Below are 15151 nucleotides of genomic sequence, written 5' to 3' on the forward strand. Positions count from 1 at the left end.
ATCTGCCTCTACTATCCACCGTAACTGGTCTCGTGCAGGGCTTAAATTTCCAGTAGATTTTTCCAAACAGGGTCGCTGGCTTTCGCTAGCGGATCTCCAACCCCAAACCCCGTCCCAAATCTCAGCCCCTTTGAATTCTTCCAAATTAATCATTTCTTGTGATCCCTGCCACCAACCTATGTTCTTAGGGACCATACTACATTTGAATCTCTTTGTAGAAAACATCCCTTGGACAAGGGCATGATTTCTCAAATATATAGCATTCTTCTCACTTCTGCCCTTCCCTCTCCAAACCCTCATGAAGACGAGTGGGAAAAGGACCTTGGTCCTCCCCCGGATGAAGAGGCTTGGGAGGACATGAGACTGGGGATAGCTAAATGCTCTATATCAACTAAACTCAAGGAAACCTCTTACAAACTGTATTACCCTTGGTATTACACTCCCACAAGACTCCATACAATGTTTCCCTCTTCCTCGCCCTGCTGTTGGCGGGACTGTGGCCAAAGGGGTACGATGTTTCATATTTGGTGGTCTTGCCCGATTATCACCACCTTCTGGGATTCAGTCCATAGTTTCCTAAATACCCTTTTTGAAGCCCCCATCCCGAAAGATCCCTGGATATTTCTTTTATGTTACCCTCCCCAAGACCTGGACAAATTCTCCAAGAAATTAACTGCCCGCATCCTGACAGCAGCAAATCACTCATAGCCCTTAATTGGAAAAAGACCTCACCTCCATCCCTTTTGGCTCTCAAGAGGCAGATTTGGCACGTGGCCGCTATGGAGGAGATTACGTACTACCTCCACGATAGAGGCCACGTCTTCAGTCAAGTCTGGGCTCCATGGCTAGCCGTGGAACACACCTTCCCCCCTCAACGCTCCGCGTCCTCCGACCTGACCCATGTGCGATGACCCTAACTCTTCCCGACACATATCTCCCCCTCTGCTATAGGCTCAACACACCCTAGTTATCCTCTAAATACTTACAGTGCTTATCTTTGTGGTCCTACCCCCCTAACCCCTCCCCCACAATCCCTTTTGTTCCTACACCCATTTTATATTACTCTTTAAAAATGTAAAAACCGGTCATTTTTGTCTAAATGTTTCCTAATATGCGATACACCACATTAACCGTTGTGATTTTACTGTGTATGCTACACAGTGTTATCGTTTTGCTGTCTATATTTTCTTGATTGACCACTGAAAATAAAAAATTATAAAAAAAAAAAAAAAAAAAAAGCCAAGTAGATCTGAGTTTTGAGAAAACAGAAACATAAACATTGGTGGGGGTGAAGGAAGTCACATTTTATATTCAGGACGAGGGGGCGTTCCGAGAATTTTAGCCTAGGGCGAACTAGACCCTTAATTAGGAACTGTCCAGAGGGCAGCAACAGCTTTTATGCATAGTAAGAACTGAAAAGCAGTCGTAGCTGCCTGCTAAGTTCTGTTTTAGTAAATATGGAAAGGAGGTGAATGTGTGAATCCAGACTTCTGTATTTTTAAATTCACATTATACTAGTGACTGGAAATCTCCAGCATACACATAGATTGGTTAGGAAAAAATGTTTATATAAAAGGTAATATTAAAATAATAAAATGATTTGCAAACTATCTTATCAATTGGTGATCTGCATTTGATATAAAATGGTTGACTTTTTCAGTTAACTAATACAAACTTGCCTGTAAGCAATACTCAATAAATACTATGAAACACACAGTGAGAGGATATTTTTCATGTCAGGTTGTGTTCAGTCCGGCTCAGCTTTCCTGCTTCACCAGCGATCAGGCTACAGCAGTCACTCCTGAACAGTATGAACATCTCAGCTACCAGCAACGTCAGGCCATCTCCAGTGCTCAGTATGAAGGGGACGTTCATCAGGATCCCCGTGGTAAAGGCCTCGTCCTATCTTTTGCACATAGTGTCATGTATGTGGTGATTCCAAGGGGACTTTAAACTAATGAAATGATAGGGCTTAGAATCTAGGACAAAACTTGAAGGTTAATGTCATGTGATCTATTAGGACAAATTGCATATATATGTGCATAATGCATTTTTTTTCCATATTATATTTATTTCCTAAAGCTGCTTGTACCTTTTAGTACCTTAACATGAAAGTTTAGTCACAGTACAAGTCAGTGATGCTCTAATGGAGTGTTTGTATATCGGACAACCAGGAACACCAAAAACACATTTTGGGACCCCATTTTGGGTTACATTTTAAGCTGCCCAACCATGTTCCCACTTCACATAGACCACATCCGAAGTCCAAAAATTAAGACTGCATGTCTTCCAAATGTCCCGATTTAGGCGGCAGGGCAGTCCAGATTTCATTATCACATCTGCCAGAATGTTGGGAGGGGGGGGGGGGGGCATGGGTGTGTACGGCAATGCAGGGGTTTATTTAGGACACGGGCCTAGAGCTTAAGAAGTGCTAGACACACCCCTGATGTGATGCTGTTACGTCCCCTTTGCAGAGGGGGTGCTGCATGCCATGATTCCAAAATATTAAATGTTGGGGGTTTTGGACTGTTCCACCAAATATTGGACTATTGACCAGTACTATCAGAATTCCTATAAACAGATTTATGCTGGGAATAAACATTAATAAGTAAATTGATTAGATTGCATCGCCAACTAGTCTTTACCTGCTGACAACATTAAATGCATCTATAAAAAGATTGGTTAGTCATCCACATGTGTATGTTTCCTTCTCTGTGTGCCCATGTATACAGTGTGTTTATAGAAATGACTTTAATGTCGTCTTGACAGGTTTGTTTTCCTTTGTTCACAGGAGAAAATAACAATGTGAGGTCTCTTGCTGCCTGGAATCCTGCTGCTTATTTCATGGCACTGCTTTTATTCCTAGTCTGAGCACCAGTATCCCAGCCTTGTTGGTTGGTATTTTAAGAAATGTTTTTGTAAAACATTGCTTATAAATCCTACATGGATTTTTCGATGACATTCTACTGTTCGTGTAATATGGAAACCCTCTGGGAGTTATTCATTCTCAAAGTACAATTATTTGGCAAAAGAAAGGATTATTTTAAGGCTTCCTTGCAAAGGACTGTAACCCAACAGAGGTGCAGATGGCAGACGATGGACGACCATAATGTGGAGGAAAAACAAGGATATCTGGCAAAGAATAAACTTGTAACTATGCAGATACAAATATCCTCATTAAATATTCTCAACAAATGTTGTACTGGTATATACAAGGCTCACCCGTTTGAAAATGATATATTTCATATAGCACACACATTTTATAGTAAGATAGACAATGATCTACAAAATGAACATATTGAGGTAATCATTTTGTAATAGGGCTATAGAGCAACCAAGTGTTTCTTGCATGTAGTAAGCTACAGTTGTAATCGACTCTTATTGCCCTGACGATCAGCTGGGTCAGCAGGATTGACCTGTGTGTGACCAGCTTCACACCCACCTACTGCCATCTGCTCCTTCTTAGGGAAGTGCCCATACTTTGTGGTTTGCACACGTACAAATAGTGTATTAACATCCATACCCTCAGTTGGAAATTTACGTAAAGGGCACTTACGCCCAGATACATTTACATCCAACCAGGTCATAACCACAAGTTTTTTTAACATTTGTTTTGCTAGTGAAAAACGCATCTGGTGTTCGGTTTGATTTACATAAAATAGCTCTATGATGTAGCAGGTATAATCTTCCTGTCTTGTGTACGAATGAAAGAAGAAAAAATCTGAGGTCAATCTACCATCATCATCATCATCAGTGTATATTTACAGCAGCCCTCAGGCACCCGGCTAGTGACTGATGTATCTACGTCTCCTTACTGGACACTCTTATTAATGGGGTCTTAAAGATCATGAAGACTTTTTCTCAATACTGTTATATTTTCCTGGGTACAATTTTTCTTTAACAATTTGCATTGTTGTTTTTAACTCAAACAGTTGTCTCAATCCAGTGGGTGTTTATTTGCTTGGATATATTTTGCAGTAACAGGCTTTAAAACTTTTATGTTAAATTGTTGCTGCTAAAGAATGCAGTAATTATAATTATATTCTGAAAAATAAGCCTAAATTGTCTGAATAGACCACCCCCGCATTGATTTATTTATTATTTGTGTTAGCTATTATACACAGGTTTCTTTCCAGTGAGAAGAGGAGATGTTTACAGGGAGATTTACCTACTGCTCACATAGTGGCTTTTTCTGTTACCATGCTAACGGTTACTGTAATTATCAACACTGCCACCATCTCTCCAACAGCCTACGTCTGCTTCTGTACAACATAAATTCCTCTAACTTGGCATTCTTCACTGTGGGATCTAACTCTCTAGGAAACATCGTATTATTAATGGACTGGCACAAATGTTATGACGATCTTCCCAAAATGATGCCGTTGCCAATTGTATAGTATAAGGGATTAATGCCGTTTTCACAGACATCATATCAAATTTTAAAATGGGTCTGGAAATATAGTATATAGTAATATATTTATGGAAACCATGCAAATATTCTGAAGGCCAGTACATATATTTTCTGACATTTGGATGAATTTGCCCACATCTTATTCAGAATCGCTGAATAATCTCCTGGCTTTAAAGGGAGGCATCTGTTTTAACAATCTGTGTTCCTCAGACATGGTTTCCATGCTTATTTATTACATTTTGCATTGGTTTCCTCTTGGTGCTTTGGTTTCCTCCCACACTCCAAAAACATACTAGTAGGTTAATTGGCTGCTGACAAAATTAACGTGTGTGTGTGTATATTTGGGAATTTACACGGTGAGCTCCAGTGGGACAAGGACTAATGTGAGTGACAAATATCCTCTGTACAGCTCTGCAAAATTGGTGGCGCTATATAAATAAATGATGATGATTATGATGAAAGTAATCAAATCTACCTGGTTCATTTTTTCTCTTTCCTTTGGTGAATCATTGGTGTTAGATAACTTTAAAAGTCATAGAAATTCCTCCCGGAAGCACAGGTTCTTCCAATGCAGAAGGATTGGGAAGAGGCCTAGATATCTGGTCATTGGTACATCATCCAGTCCATTATAATGTGAGCACGCCAACAGGCACTGTAAACCAGCCTAGTAAAGGCCCTGATACATTGTTATATACATTAACCGGGCTCATTTCATCCACAAGGTATTTGTCTGCTTCCATGTTTACCACGTCCTTTCTGAGTGAATGAATCTGTCTTCTTTTACATCCATTAATGAACTATGCCGTTTATTACAACCAGAAATGCCATATAAACATCTCTCGGAGGTCGAATGAAACAGGTCAGGTTAGCCTTTTTGCCTGTTGCATCTCTGACTGAAATAAAAAACAAATACAGTTCAAAGATTTGGTAAATTGTCATCTGGGTAAACGGGGTCCGCGCACACTGGTGGTGGTGTTTGGAGGGGAGGAGAGCCTAGCATTTCAAAAGCACTAGCCATGCCCCTGGGGGGGAGTGGTCATGCCACATTGCGATGTGGTTACATCCCCATCATGACGTGGCTGTGTCCCCTGACCCAATGCCGGATTCCCAAATGTCGGGAGGTATGCACACATAACTCATTAGACATGGCCCCTGGATCTGGTACACATTTGGTTTAAAAAAACAAATAAATAAGACTTATATTAAGGGTGCTTTGACTACTATAAATAAGAAAGACACAGGTATAATAGGACAGTATTGAGCTTTATTTAGATGTTAACAATATGCTGTACATAAGCATGACATTCACAACAGGATGGAATAGCTGTACAACATAAAGGCTGAATGTTGCACCAGACTGCCAGATTCAGTAGAGTGGGATGTATTAATGATGCACTAGATAACATTAACTAATGCATTATTAACAGTGCGTACACATACTGTATTCCACGCTGTTTGTTGTACAAGAGGTATAGCTTTGGATTAGTGTTTAAACTGAGCCACAGGACTAGGAATACGGATATCTTGCCCCCTCTCCAGCCTCTTCTCACAGTCAATAAGATAGTTCACTCCATCAATGACCAGCTGTACCAGTTCCACCTGCAGAGATTACAAGGTGATTAGGAGAGGGCCCCAACACGGTAAGAGGACTGGTGAGATACTTTTGGCTCACAAATCAGCTTTCTTAACAAAGCTTATTGTGACCTGAAGGTGACACTGTAAATCTGTACATGATTAGTGCCCTGTGAGGCCTGTAGCTTTGCTGCAGAGCCCTTTAAACAAGTTTTCTACTGAACAATGTGACTGTTAAAGGGATTCTCCACATAAAAATGAAATAAAAGATAAAAGAAAAACCTGTTTAAGTATATAAATCAGATTCTGTTTTGGTTTTTTTAAGTATATATACATTCTTTCTGTAAGCCAGTTGTTTTCATATGTCAGCTAAGCATAAATGAAATGATTCTTGGATTGAACAGTTTAACATTTTAAAATGGTTAAAACACACATCTCTGCCTGGCTTCCTGTTGGGTGCTCTAATAGACTTGTAAAATTCAATTGAATATACAGCAGGAGTTCATAGGAAGTTTCTGATTTTCTGAATTGCCATATTTGTGAATATTATAAATAGTTTTTAAATATAGGAGAGATTGTTAAAGCTTAATCTACTAAATGCACTTTCAGTGTGAGCAAGGGTAACTATACTCCATCACATTGTAAACGCAAATATTATGTTACCGATGTGAGGGAGGATACATGTTCTGTGATAGAGCTGATGCTACATCTGGCCACACAGTCTTCATCACTGAATCACCAGACACTCACATCTATGGTCACTTTGACCATGCATAGGACGGCCACATTCAGGGTAGGTGCCCTGCTCGATGACACTATACATTGTGGTTATTGGTCAACCAGATATTCCATTTTGCCAATTTTAAGCTACGTTGGCAGACCAAATTGTAGTATGTGCTGATACTTTTATTTTTATGTCTAGAGTGTGACTGTTGTTTTTGCTATGGAGCCTCTAAAAACTACATAATTTATGTATAATTCCATGTACACAAATTAGTAAACATATATTCTAGTGTGTGTCCATATAAAATAGTCTGTTTCCAATACTATACCTCAGATTTTCCCAAACGGTCCAAGTTTGAGATATCGAATGTGCTGCCAACAGCCTTAGTGTCTACTCCTCCTGTTCCTCTTCTCTGTAGACGGAGGTTTTCTAAGATCTTAGGGAAACGTGCATCCTGAAGACATAGAAGCACAGCTCTCAGAGTAGCATAGCATATATAACATCCACAATGTCCTACTGGCTATAGGGTTGTGTAAGGTATTCTAACAAAGAATTAAAGGTATATGCCTACAGAAACCATTAAACAGATTCTAAAATGGCATTTAAAAACTATTAACAGAATATCGCAAAATAATACATTTTTCAATTTGTTCATTATTTAATATGCTACATGTAAATAAAATATATAAATCAGACTTTAAAGTAATAATCACAACATGTCTAACTAGAATTATGCAGTTGACTAGAGCTGATTTTATTAAATGATGTCTACTGACTATATTGTGAGGTCTACCATCAAACTTCTACTACAGTGTGAGGACTACCATCAGTCTTCTGCTACAGTGTGAGACCTACCATCAGTATTCTGCTACAGTGTGAGGCTTACCATCAGTCTTCTGCTACAGTGTGAGGCCTACCATCAGTCTTCTGCTACAGTGTGAGGTCTACCATCAGTCTTCTGCTACAGTGTGAGGCTTACCATCAGTCTTCTGCTACAGTGTGAGGCCTACAATCAGTCTTCTGCTACAGTGTGAGGTCTACCATCAGTGTTCTGCTACAGTGTGAGGCCTACAATCAGTATTCTGCTACAGTGTGAGGTCTACCATCAGTCTTCTGCTACAGTGTGAGGTCTACCATCAGTCTTTTGCTACAGTGTGAGGTCTACCATCAGTTTCCTGCTACAGTGTGAGGTCTACCATCAGTCTTCTGCTACAATGTGAAGTCTACTCCCAGGCTTCTGCTACAGTGTGAGGACTACCATCAGTTTCCTGCTACAGTGTGAGGTCTACCATCAGTCTTCTGCCACAGTGTGAGGCCTAACATCAGTCTTCTGCTACAGTGTGAGACCTACCATGAGTCTTCTGCCACAGTGTGAGGCCTACCATGAGTCTTCTGCTACAGTGTGAGGCCTACCATCAGTCTTCTGCTACAGTGTGAGACCTACCATGAGTCTTCTGCCACAGTGTGAGGCCTACCATGAGTCTTCTGCTACAGTGTGAGGCCTACCATGAGTCTTCTGCCACAGTGTGAGGCCTACCATGAGTCTTCTGCTACAGTGTGAGGCCTACCATCAGTCTTCTGCTACAGTGTGAGACCTACCATGAGTCTTCTGTTACATCTTTACAAGCTGTCTTTTAGAAACTTTACCAAAGTGATAAGTCTTTTTGTTGTGTTTTGGCAAAAAGCAAGAATGACCTTTATTTACACTTACTCAGTTCTTTCAGTTTGAATCATTTCAGAAGTGTTTCAATGATTGAATATATTGTCTGTCAGTGAAGATGAAAAGCTCCACCTCTTACAAGCAAGTTGTTTTAGTTCATATATGTACAATGCCACAGATACACATCAAGTAGAACACATAATTGTAGACACTATGTGCCATATGTATTATAAAAAGGGAAATGAGTTTCATATTATGGACGCACATCATCATCATTTATTTATATAGCGCCACTGATTCCGCAGCACTGTACAGAGAACTCATTCACATCAGTCCCTGCCCCATTGGAGCTTACAATCTAAATCCCCTAACATACACACACACAGAGAGAGAGAGAGAGAGAGAGAGAGACTAGGGTCAATTTTGATAGCAGCCACTTAACCTACTAGTATGTTTTTGGAGTGTGGGAGGAAACCCACGCAAACACAGGGAGAACATACAAACTCCACACAGATAAGGCAATGAACTCATGACCCCAGCGCTGTGAGGCAGAAGTGCTAGCCACTTAGCCATGCACAGTAGAATAATAGATCGATCTAGAAATATCAGCTACAGGTCATACTCAAAGAACATCAAGATAGGTAAAGCATCTTACCTTGCTCAGTAGAGGTAGTTTAATGTGAACTCCAGCTCTTAGGCCAGTTCCCAGGTTAGATGGACAAGTGAGGATATACCCCAACCTCTCATTCCACATGAACTCCCAGCCCTTCTCTTGAATTAATCTCTCAACCTACAGGATACAGAGTCCCATATGAGAGGAATGTTTACATTAGAACAACCTGAAATATGAACCAGCTTGGACACTGACATTAACAGACACTTTAGGTACATTCAAGAAAGGATTGGACATATTCTTAGCAAATCAGGACTGCTGCCATTTCTAACTGCATATCTAAGTGTTTTGATCCAAGTGGCTAGATTTACTAAGCGGCGGTTTTGAAAAAGTGGGGATGTTGCCTATAGCAACCAATCAGATTCTAGCTGTTATTTTGTAGAAGGTACTAAATAAATGAAAGCTAGAATCTGATTGGTTGCTATAGGCAACATCCCCACTTTTCAAACCTGCAGCTTAGTAAATCTAGCCCAAGGAGTCTTCAAACTGTTAGCAAGGAAGCAGTAAAGATTTCTTTCATCTCTTAGTTCAAGTCCAAGGTAAATTTGAATTTGCTTTATTGCTTTTATTTGTTCCTTTATATCAATGGACCAATGGAAATGTTTTTTTTATAGCCTATATAACTATGTAAAATTGTATAGGGGTATGCATTTTTGTACAGATTTCCTGTCAGTATGGTCCATGGTAATATTTAGGGGTGTCATACAGGATGAGCAGGCTGGCACAGTCCACAAAACTGCTCTAAAGAACATTAAACACTGTTAGAGTTGGTTAATTGTTTATGAAGGAAATAGCCTTATTATATTAATGTTCTTCCTTACCTCCTTCAGACCCTTGCAGAAACGCTCAAACACCCTCTTCATGTTCCCTCCTTTCTCCATAGAGATGACTCTGGTGTGATCTTCTTCATTTATCCAGATAAGAAAGGTCTTCTCATTGTTGTGCCTGGACAAAAGGACAGAAAGGGACTTTAATCTCTTTTATTATTTAGATGCATTACAGGATTACTAAAACAAAAATTGCTGTATATAAAATAGCTGCTAATACAATTCACAAATGTACACATAATTACTATAACTTGACAGCACTTAAGGCATTAAGCATTGTATTTACAGTTATGTGCAGTTGAGTGTAAGCTAGTATTCTTTGTTATCAGTCATTTTCTACAATAAGAGATGGATTGCCGTGTGCTACAACTGCATTACTGAGAAAAAGTAAACTATGGGTAGGAAAGAAATCTCCCGTTCACAAATGTATCTAAAATATTTTCTTTTATGCTACTGCAAATATGTTCATATATGTCAGTGGCGCACACAGGGGGGGTTTCTGGTTCTCCAGAAACCCCTCCCCTCCGCGAACCAACGGAACTGTACAGCAGCCGCGGCGCTGTCAAAGAAGCGTCCGCAGCAGTGCTGTATTGTAGTATAATACAGCACTTCCGCCGATGCTGCTTGACAGCGCCGCAGCTGCTGTAGAATTCAGACTCGCCGAAATGGAGCTGCTGCGTTCGCCCCTGAATGTTTGTGAATTTTATTAGTGTTTCTTTTATATAAAGCAGGTTGTATTTTATGTTTAGTGATCTTTTAAGAACAATATAAAATTATAATGGAAAATGTCCTGCAACATGGTCAATTTCCCCATTCTGTTCTGCCCTTAAGGACGGCCTGTGACAAGTATTTTTTTTTTTGTTAATTACAGAGTTTGAGTAGCATGTAGCAAACCCAACCCTAAAAAATGCACCCTACAAATTCACCGACCCTTTTTGTCCGACAGAAACCTCATGGCACCAACAATTATCATGCTTATCAGCCAATGCTATCCATCTGCTCTCTGTCTGCACTCTGTACTTAGAGATACTAGTGTAGAGGAGGGTAGGAGGGTTTTGTTTTCTGGTACAGACTTTGAATAACCCCAAACCCTATACTAAACAGAAGAGGACACACAGTACCATAAATTCTGTAGTGTCTGCACCAGCATCTTACCAGATTCCACGTGCATCAGGCCAGTCACGTGCCATCCCTGCTGATGTCAGTAATGGTGACACAGGCTTGTCAAAGAGGAAGTGATCCTAGAACATCAAAATACAGTATAAGGACCAAGGAATGTAGTCTATAGAAAACACAGCATACATTATATACAGTATAACAAAACAGGCACATAACTCTCTAAAGACATTAACAAGAAATCTAGCGAGCAGACACCTACATATTATAAAGGTTGATTTCAGCAAAATATCCTATTATATAAATTTCAATGAATTATAAAATGTCTCACCCCCCCCCCCCCAAATAAGCTACTTAGCTTAGCAAAATATGTTAAGTAACTGCTTTAATTCACATAAATCAATCTGCATATAGAGCAGATGTAATAATGCCATAGATGTGCCTGATGAGGTTGACAGTTTAATCATTTACAGTTTAATTGATGAAATGGTTGTAAACTCCCAACTGTGTAAAGGATCGAGAAAAATGAAGTCATCTGGCTGCCTTGGGTACATTGTAGAAGAACCTCTATTTACACTTATTGTCTGGCCATGATTCCACACAAGTACTGGACAAATACATGACGCTACAGTAGGGGGCAGAATATTTTCGTAGATTTAGCCTACTTGGTACAATGGATTATTCTACAGAGTTCAGAAGTATGTTAATTTATTCATGGTATAACCACAACATTCCTTTTGGATGGCCTCTTTACTTGTTGGTGTAACTGACTGTTTGACCTTCCCCTCCCTCTTTCCCTTCTGTTTTCTTATTTGTTTTTTCTGCTAAATAATTAATAAATATTGAATTGCTAAAAAATATGTTTAAAGCCAATTATGCTGTGAGTATAGAAGATTACAGTTAATACTAAAGGTTATTTACAAACTGTAAAAGTGGAAAAATGCTCTTTTGTGCAGTTGCTACTTTTGTGCAAGCTCACTTAGTTTTCAGGCGAGACGGAAGCGTATGGGTTGTGCAGATTATGCACATGGTCATTCCTAATTTTGTAGTAAAGTACAAAACCAAACTTTCTTGTGGCAGGATGGGAGGATTTAAATGAGATACTCGGGTTTGTGAAGGAGCCTTTACAGTGACACTCCAGCAAAAGGATTTGAATTCTTCACCACCTGCTACGTTCTGGAGATAGCATCTATCCCCTATATTTATAAAGCATTTTCCTCCTTCCATCATAATATGTATAGTTTGGACCAGAGAAGGGAAAGGGGGGACATGATAGAAACTTTCAAATACATCAAGTGTTTTAACAAGGTACAGGAGGGAAACATTGTTCAAAGTTAGAGAAATATTAGAACACAAGAACATGCACTGACACTGGAGGGAAATAGTTCCGAGGATATTTGAGGAAAAACTACTGCACAGAAAGGGGAGTGAATAAGTGGAATAGCCTCCCATCAGAGGTGGTAGAGGCTAATACAGCAGAGCAGTTTAAACATGCTTGCATTAGACATAAGGATGTCCTTACAAAGAATAAATTATCAAATTGGGTTTAAGGTACCAAAGGATAATAAAAAAAATGGGCCAAGCGGTTCTTATCTGCCGTCAAATTCTATGTTTCTATGTTTCTATATGCACTTCTATAGTATTGTAGGAGAAAAACAGAAAAGCAAAGGCTGGTTCTATAAAGGAAATAGGGTGGACTACTGTGATGTTTTTAATGTTCCCATTTTTTCAGGTGTAACAGATAATCCTATGCTCAGAATGCTCCTACGTGTTTCCAAAGATCATGAAGAGGACATACACCTTGAAAGATGCTTGTAGGACAAGTAGGCACACATGTGTACACAGTGGTGGAAGTGGGGATGCCATACCAACACTTCCCCTGTCTTCATTGTAAAAATTGCAAATTACATTCACTTACATTCCCTTTACAATGTTCCTACTGCCACTTCTACCACTGTGTGTACATAAATAAGCATGCGGGCAGGTACACAGACTTCTTTACACTGAACATAACTTATTTGCTGTAATAAAGTTATTAGCTTTACAATTTCTGGATAAATGTCCTTTAACTGAGCCCTTCTCAGCCTTGTATGCTCTTCACCTGCCCTTCAGACTCCAGTCACAGTGCTATAAATTTTATCATGATTTTCAAACACAGATAATTACATAGTGCTGAAAGGGGAACTGTAGTAATTAGCAGTTCATGACTATATTGGAGTAGATAAATACTGTCCATATCCTAGAAGTCTGATTCCAGATGAAACTAGATTAACAGAATGAGCAGCAAGTGATTTATATAGCAGTTTATGGTATATGGCCCCAATCGAAAACATCAAATGGTTTTATGGATTAAGCAGCCACATTATCAGATTACTAGTGTGTAGTTTGCCTGTACAAATGGCCTGCAATGCAGCAGCAGACAGACAATAATCAGAAACAAATATCTCCTACTCTCTCGTGTTCTCTCTCTCGTCCCTAGAAACGGCTTTATCCTTTATTGGAAATGCAGTGCCTCACAGCGCTGGGGTCATGAATTTGATTCCTGACCATGGTCTTATCTGTTTGGAGTTTGTATGTTCTCCCCGTGTTTGCATGGGTTTCCTCCCACACTCCAAAAACATACTAGTAGGTTAACTGGCTGCTATCAAATTGACCTTAGTCTCTCTCGGTCTGTGTGTGTGTGTATTTTAGGGAATTTAGACTGTAGGTTCCAATGGGGCAGGGACTTATGTGATATTCTCTATACAGCGCTGCGGAATTAGTGGCGCTATATAAAAGCTGCTGCTATTGATATCTTTGCAGCTGTTAGATGTCTATGGAGCATACAGGCAAAGTAACGGTTAAGATGTCCACACACACTAAGATGTTGCAGAGTGTGGTTCTAAAATATTGATGCCAGCCCCAAGTGCCGAATCTCTAAACCTCACTTACAATGACCACCCGTGTGCCAATTCTGTTCCTGCACCTGTTGAATCTGCATTCAGGGAGCCTCAAATCTGCATATTTCCCCACCAACTCACTATAGGTTAACTAAATAAAATCCAGTTTGAGCTACAGCCTGGAAATATCATCTCTACTATCTCTAGAAGGTTTAACTTCTTTAGGTATACCCGACCCTTCCAATTCCTTAGCATTCTCTTTATTCAGTCCAAATTTGCAGATGTCTTCTACCAGTGATATATAATTATTAACGTACATTATCAAAATGTAGACCTGTCCTGGAAAAACATGGGCTTATAGGAGCCATAATCACTTCTTCTGCATATAACTGTAGGTCACATTTTGATTAGCACACAGAGAACCAGCAAACATTTTAGTATTCTCTAGCTTCACAATGTACCAACCCTTTGCATCTGAATGCATGTGACATTTTTCTATCTTATAATAATATCATTGTTATATAATGTTAGTCATCAGGGTTATGTCTATAAAAACTGTTGCACACACAGTTAGAGCTCAGAAACATGTTATCTTACATCTATTAACTGCTGCTGTTCTTCCTCTGTCATGTCGCTCAGCCTATAGTAGCGTCCAGTCAGATCTCCGCTGAGACCATTAAGGGCCTCTGCTGAGACTCGCTCCACTTCTCTCCTCTCAGCGCGGGTGCATGCTGGAGGCAGACTCAGACCCCTGATGCTTCTTCCAGTGCGAACACGCGATGACAAGACATAGCGATCGTCAAAATGGCCTGCTTTAATCTGTCATTAAACACACAAAAACAAATAGTAGCTGAACCAATAGTTTTATGAATAAAGTGACAGAGCAGATACTCTTCTGGCTAGCAGACTATGACAGCACTAGTCATGCAATGTAATAGCCTTGATCAGAGATGCAAAAGGTCTTTTAACCTATGACCTAGCAAAAATCATTAAAGAATTTCGCTCTTTCTACTTTACAACCTCCCAACGAAGCTTCCCTCAAGTGCTAGAAGCCAAAGTTGACTACTTGGTGAAATGCTCCCTTTCAAAATAAATCCCTCAATGCCCCATTCTATGTGGAACAGACCTTAGCCACTATTAAATCCATGAAGTCAGCTTCAGCCTCTGTCCCTGATGATTTCCCAGCCCTTTATTATAAACATTCTGTAATATTCTATCCTCTAGACCAGGGGTTGGCAACCTTTGTCTATCGGAGTGCTGGCTAAAATCTAGTCAAGCCCAGGTGTGCC

At 39.8% G+C, this 15151-nt stretch overlaps 2 protein-coding genes across 7 annotated transcripts in view; one reads left to right on the forward strand and one right to left on the reverse strand.

The window, feature by feature from the left end:
• STRC (stereocilin) overlaps positions 1-4861 on the forward strand; it is a 62602-nt gene extending 57741 nt beyond the window's left edge. For 4 of the 5 annotated variants that reach the window (XM_075207852.1, XM_075207853.1, XM_075207854.1 and 1 more), the window contains 2 exons: positions 1741-1888; positions 2792-4861. In XM_075207852.1, coding sequence (XP_075063953.1) covers positions 1741-1888; positions 2792-2871 — 228 coding nt within the window. In that variant the 3' untranslated portion in view covers positions 2872-4861. Of the gene's footprint in view, positions 1-1740; positions 1889-2791 lie in introns of those variants that run through there. The other variant, XR_012691253.1, reaches the window with a different exon arrangement.
• Positions 4862-5655: 794 nt separating this feature from the next.
• Positions 5656-15151, reverse strand: part of CKMT1A (creatine kinase, mitochondrial 1A) — a 31819-nt gene continuing 22323 nt past the window's right edge. For both annotated transcript variants that reach the window (XM_075207857.1, XM_075207856.1), the window contains exons 5-10: positions 14460-14681; positions 11023-11108; positions 9862-9985; positions 9023-9157; positions 7036-7161; positions 5656-6010 (exon numbers count right to left, since the gene is read on the reverse strand). In XM_075207857.1, the coding sequence (XP_075063958.1) occupies positions 5894-6010; positions 7036-7161; positions 9023-9157; positions 9862-9985; positions 11023-11108; positions 14460-14681 (810 nt within the window). In that variant the 3' untranslated portion in view covers positions 5656-5893. The remainder of the gene's footprint in view (positions 6011-7035; positions 7162-9022; positions 9158-9861; positions 9986-11022; positions 11109-14459; positions 14682-15151) is intronic.

Source organism: Mixophyes fleayi, chromosome 4 (genome assembly GCF_038048845.1).
Source record: "Mixophyes fleayi isolate aMixFle1 chromosome 4, aMixFle1.hap1, whole genome shotgun sequence".
NCBI lineage: Eukaryota > Metazoa > Chordata > Amphibia > Anura > Limnodynastidae > Mixophyes > Mixophyes fleayi.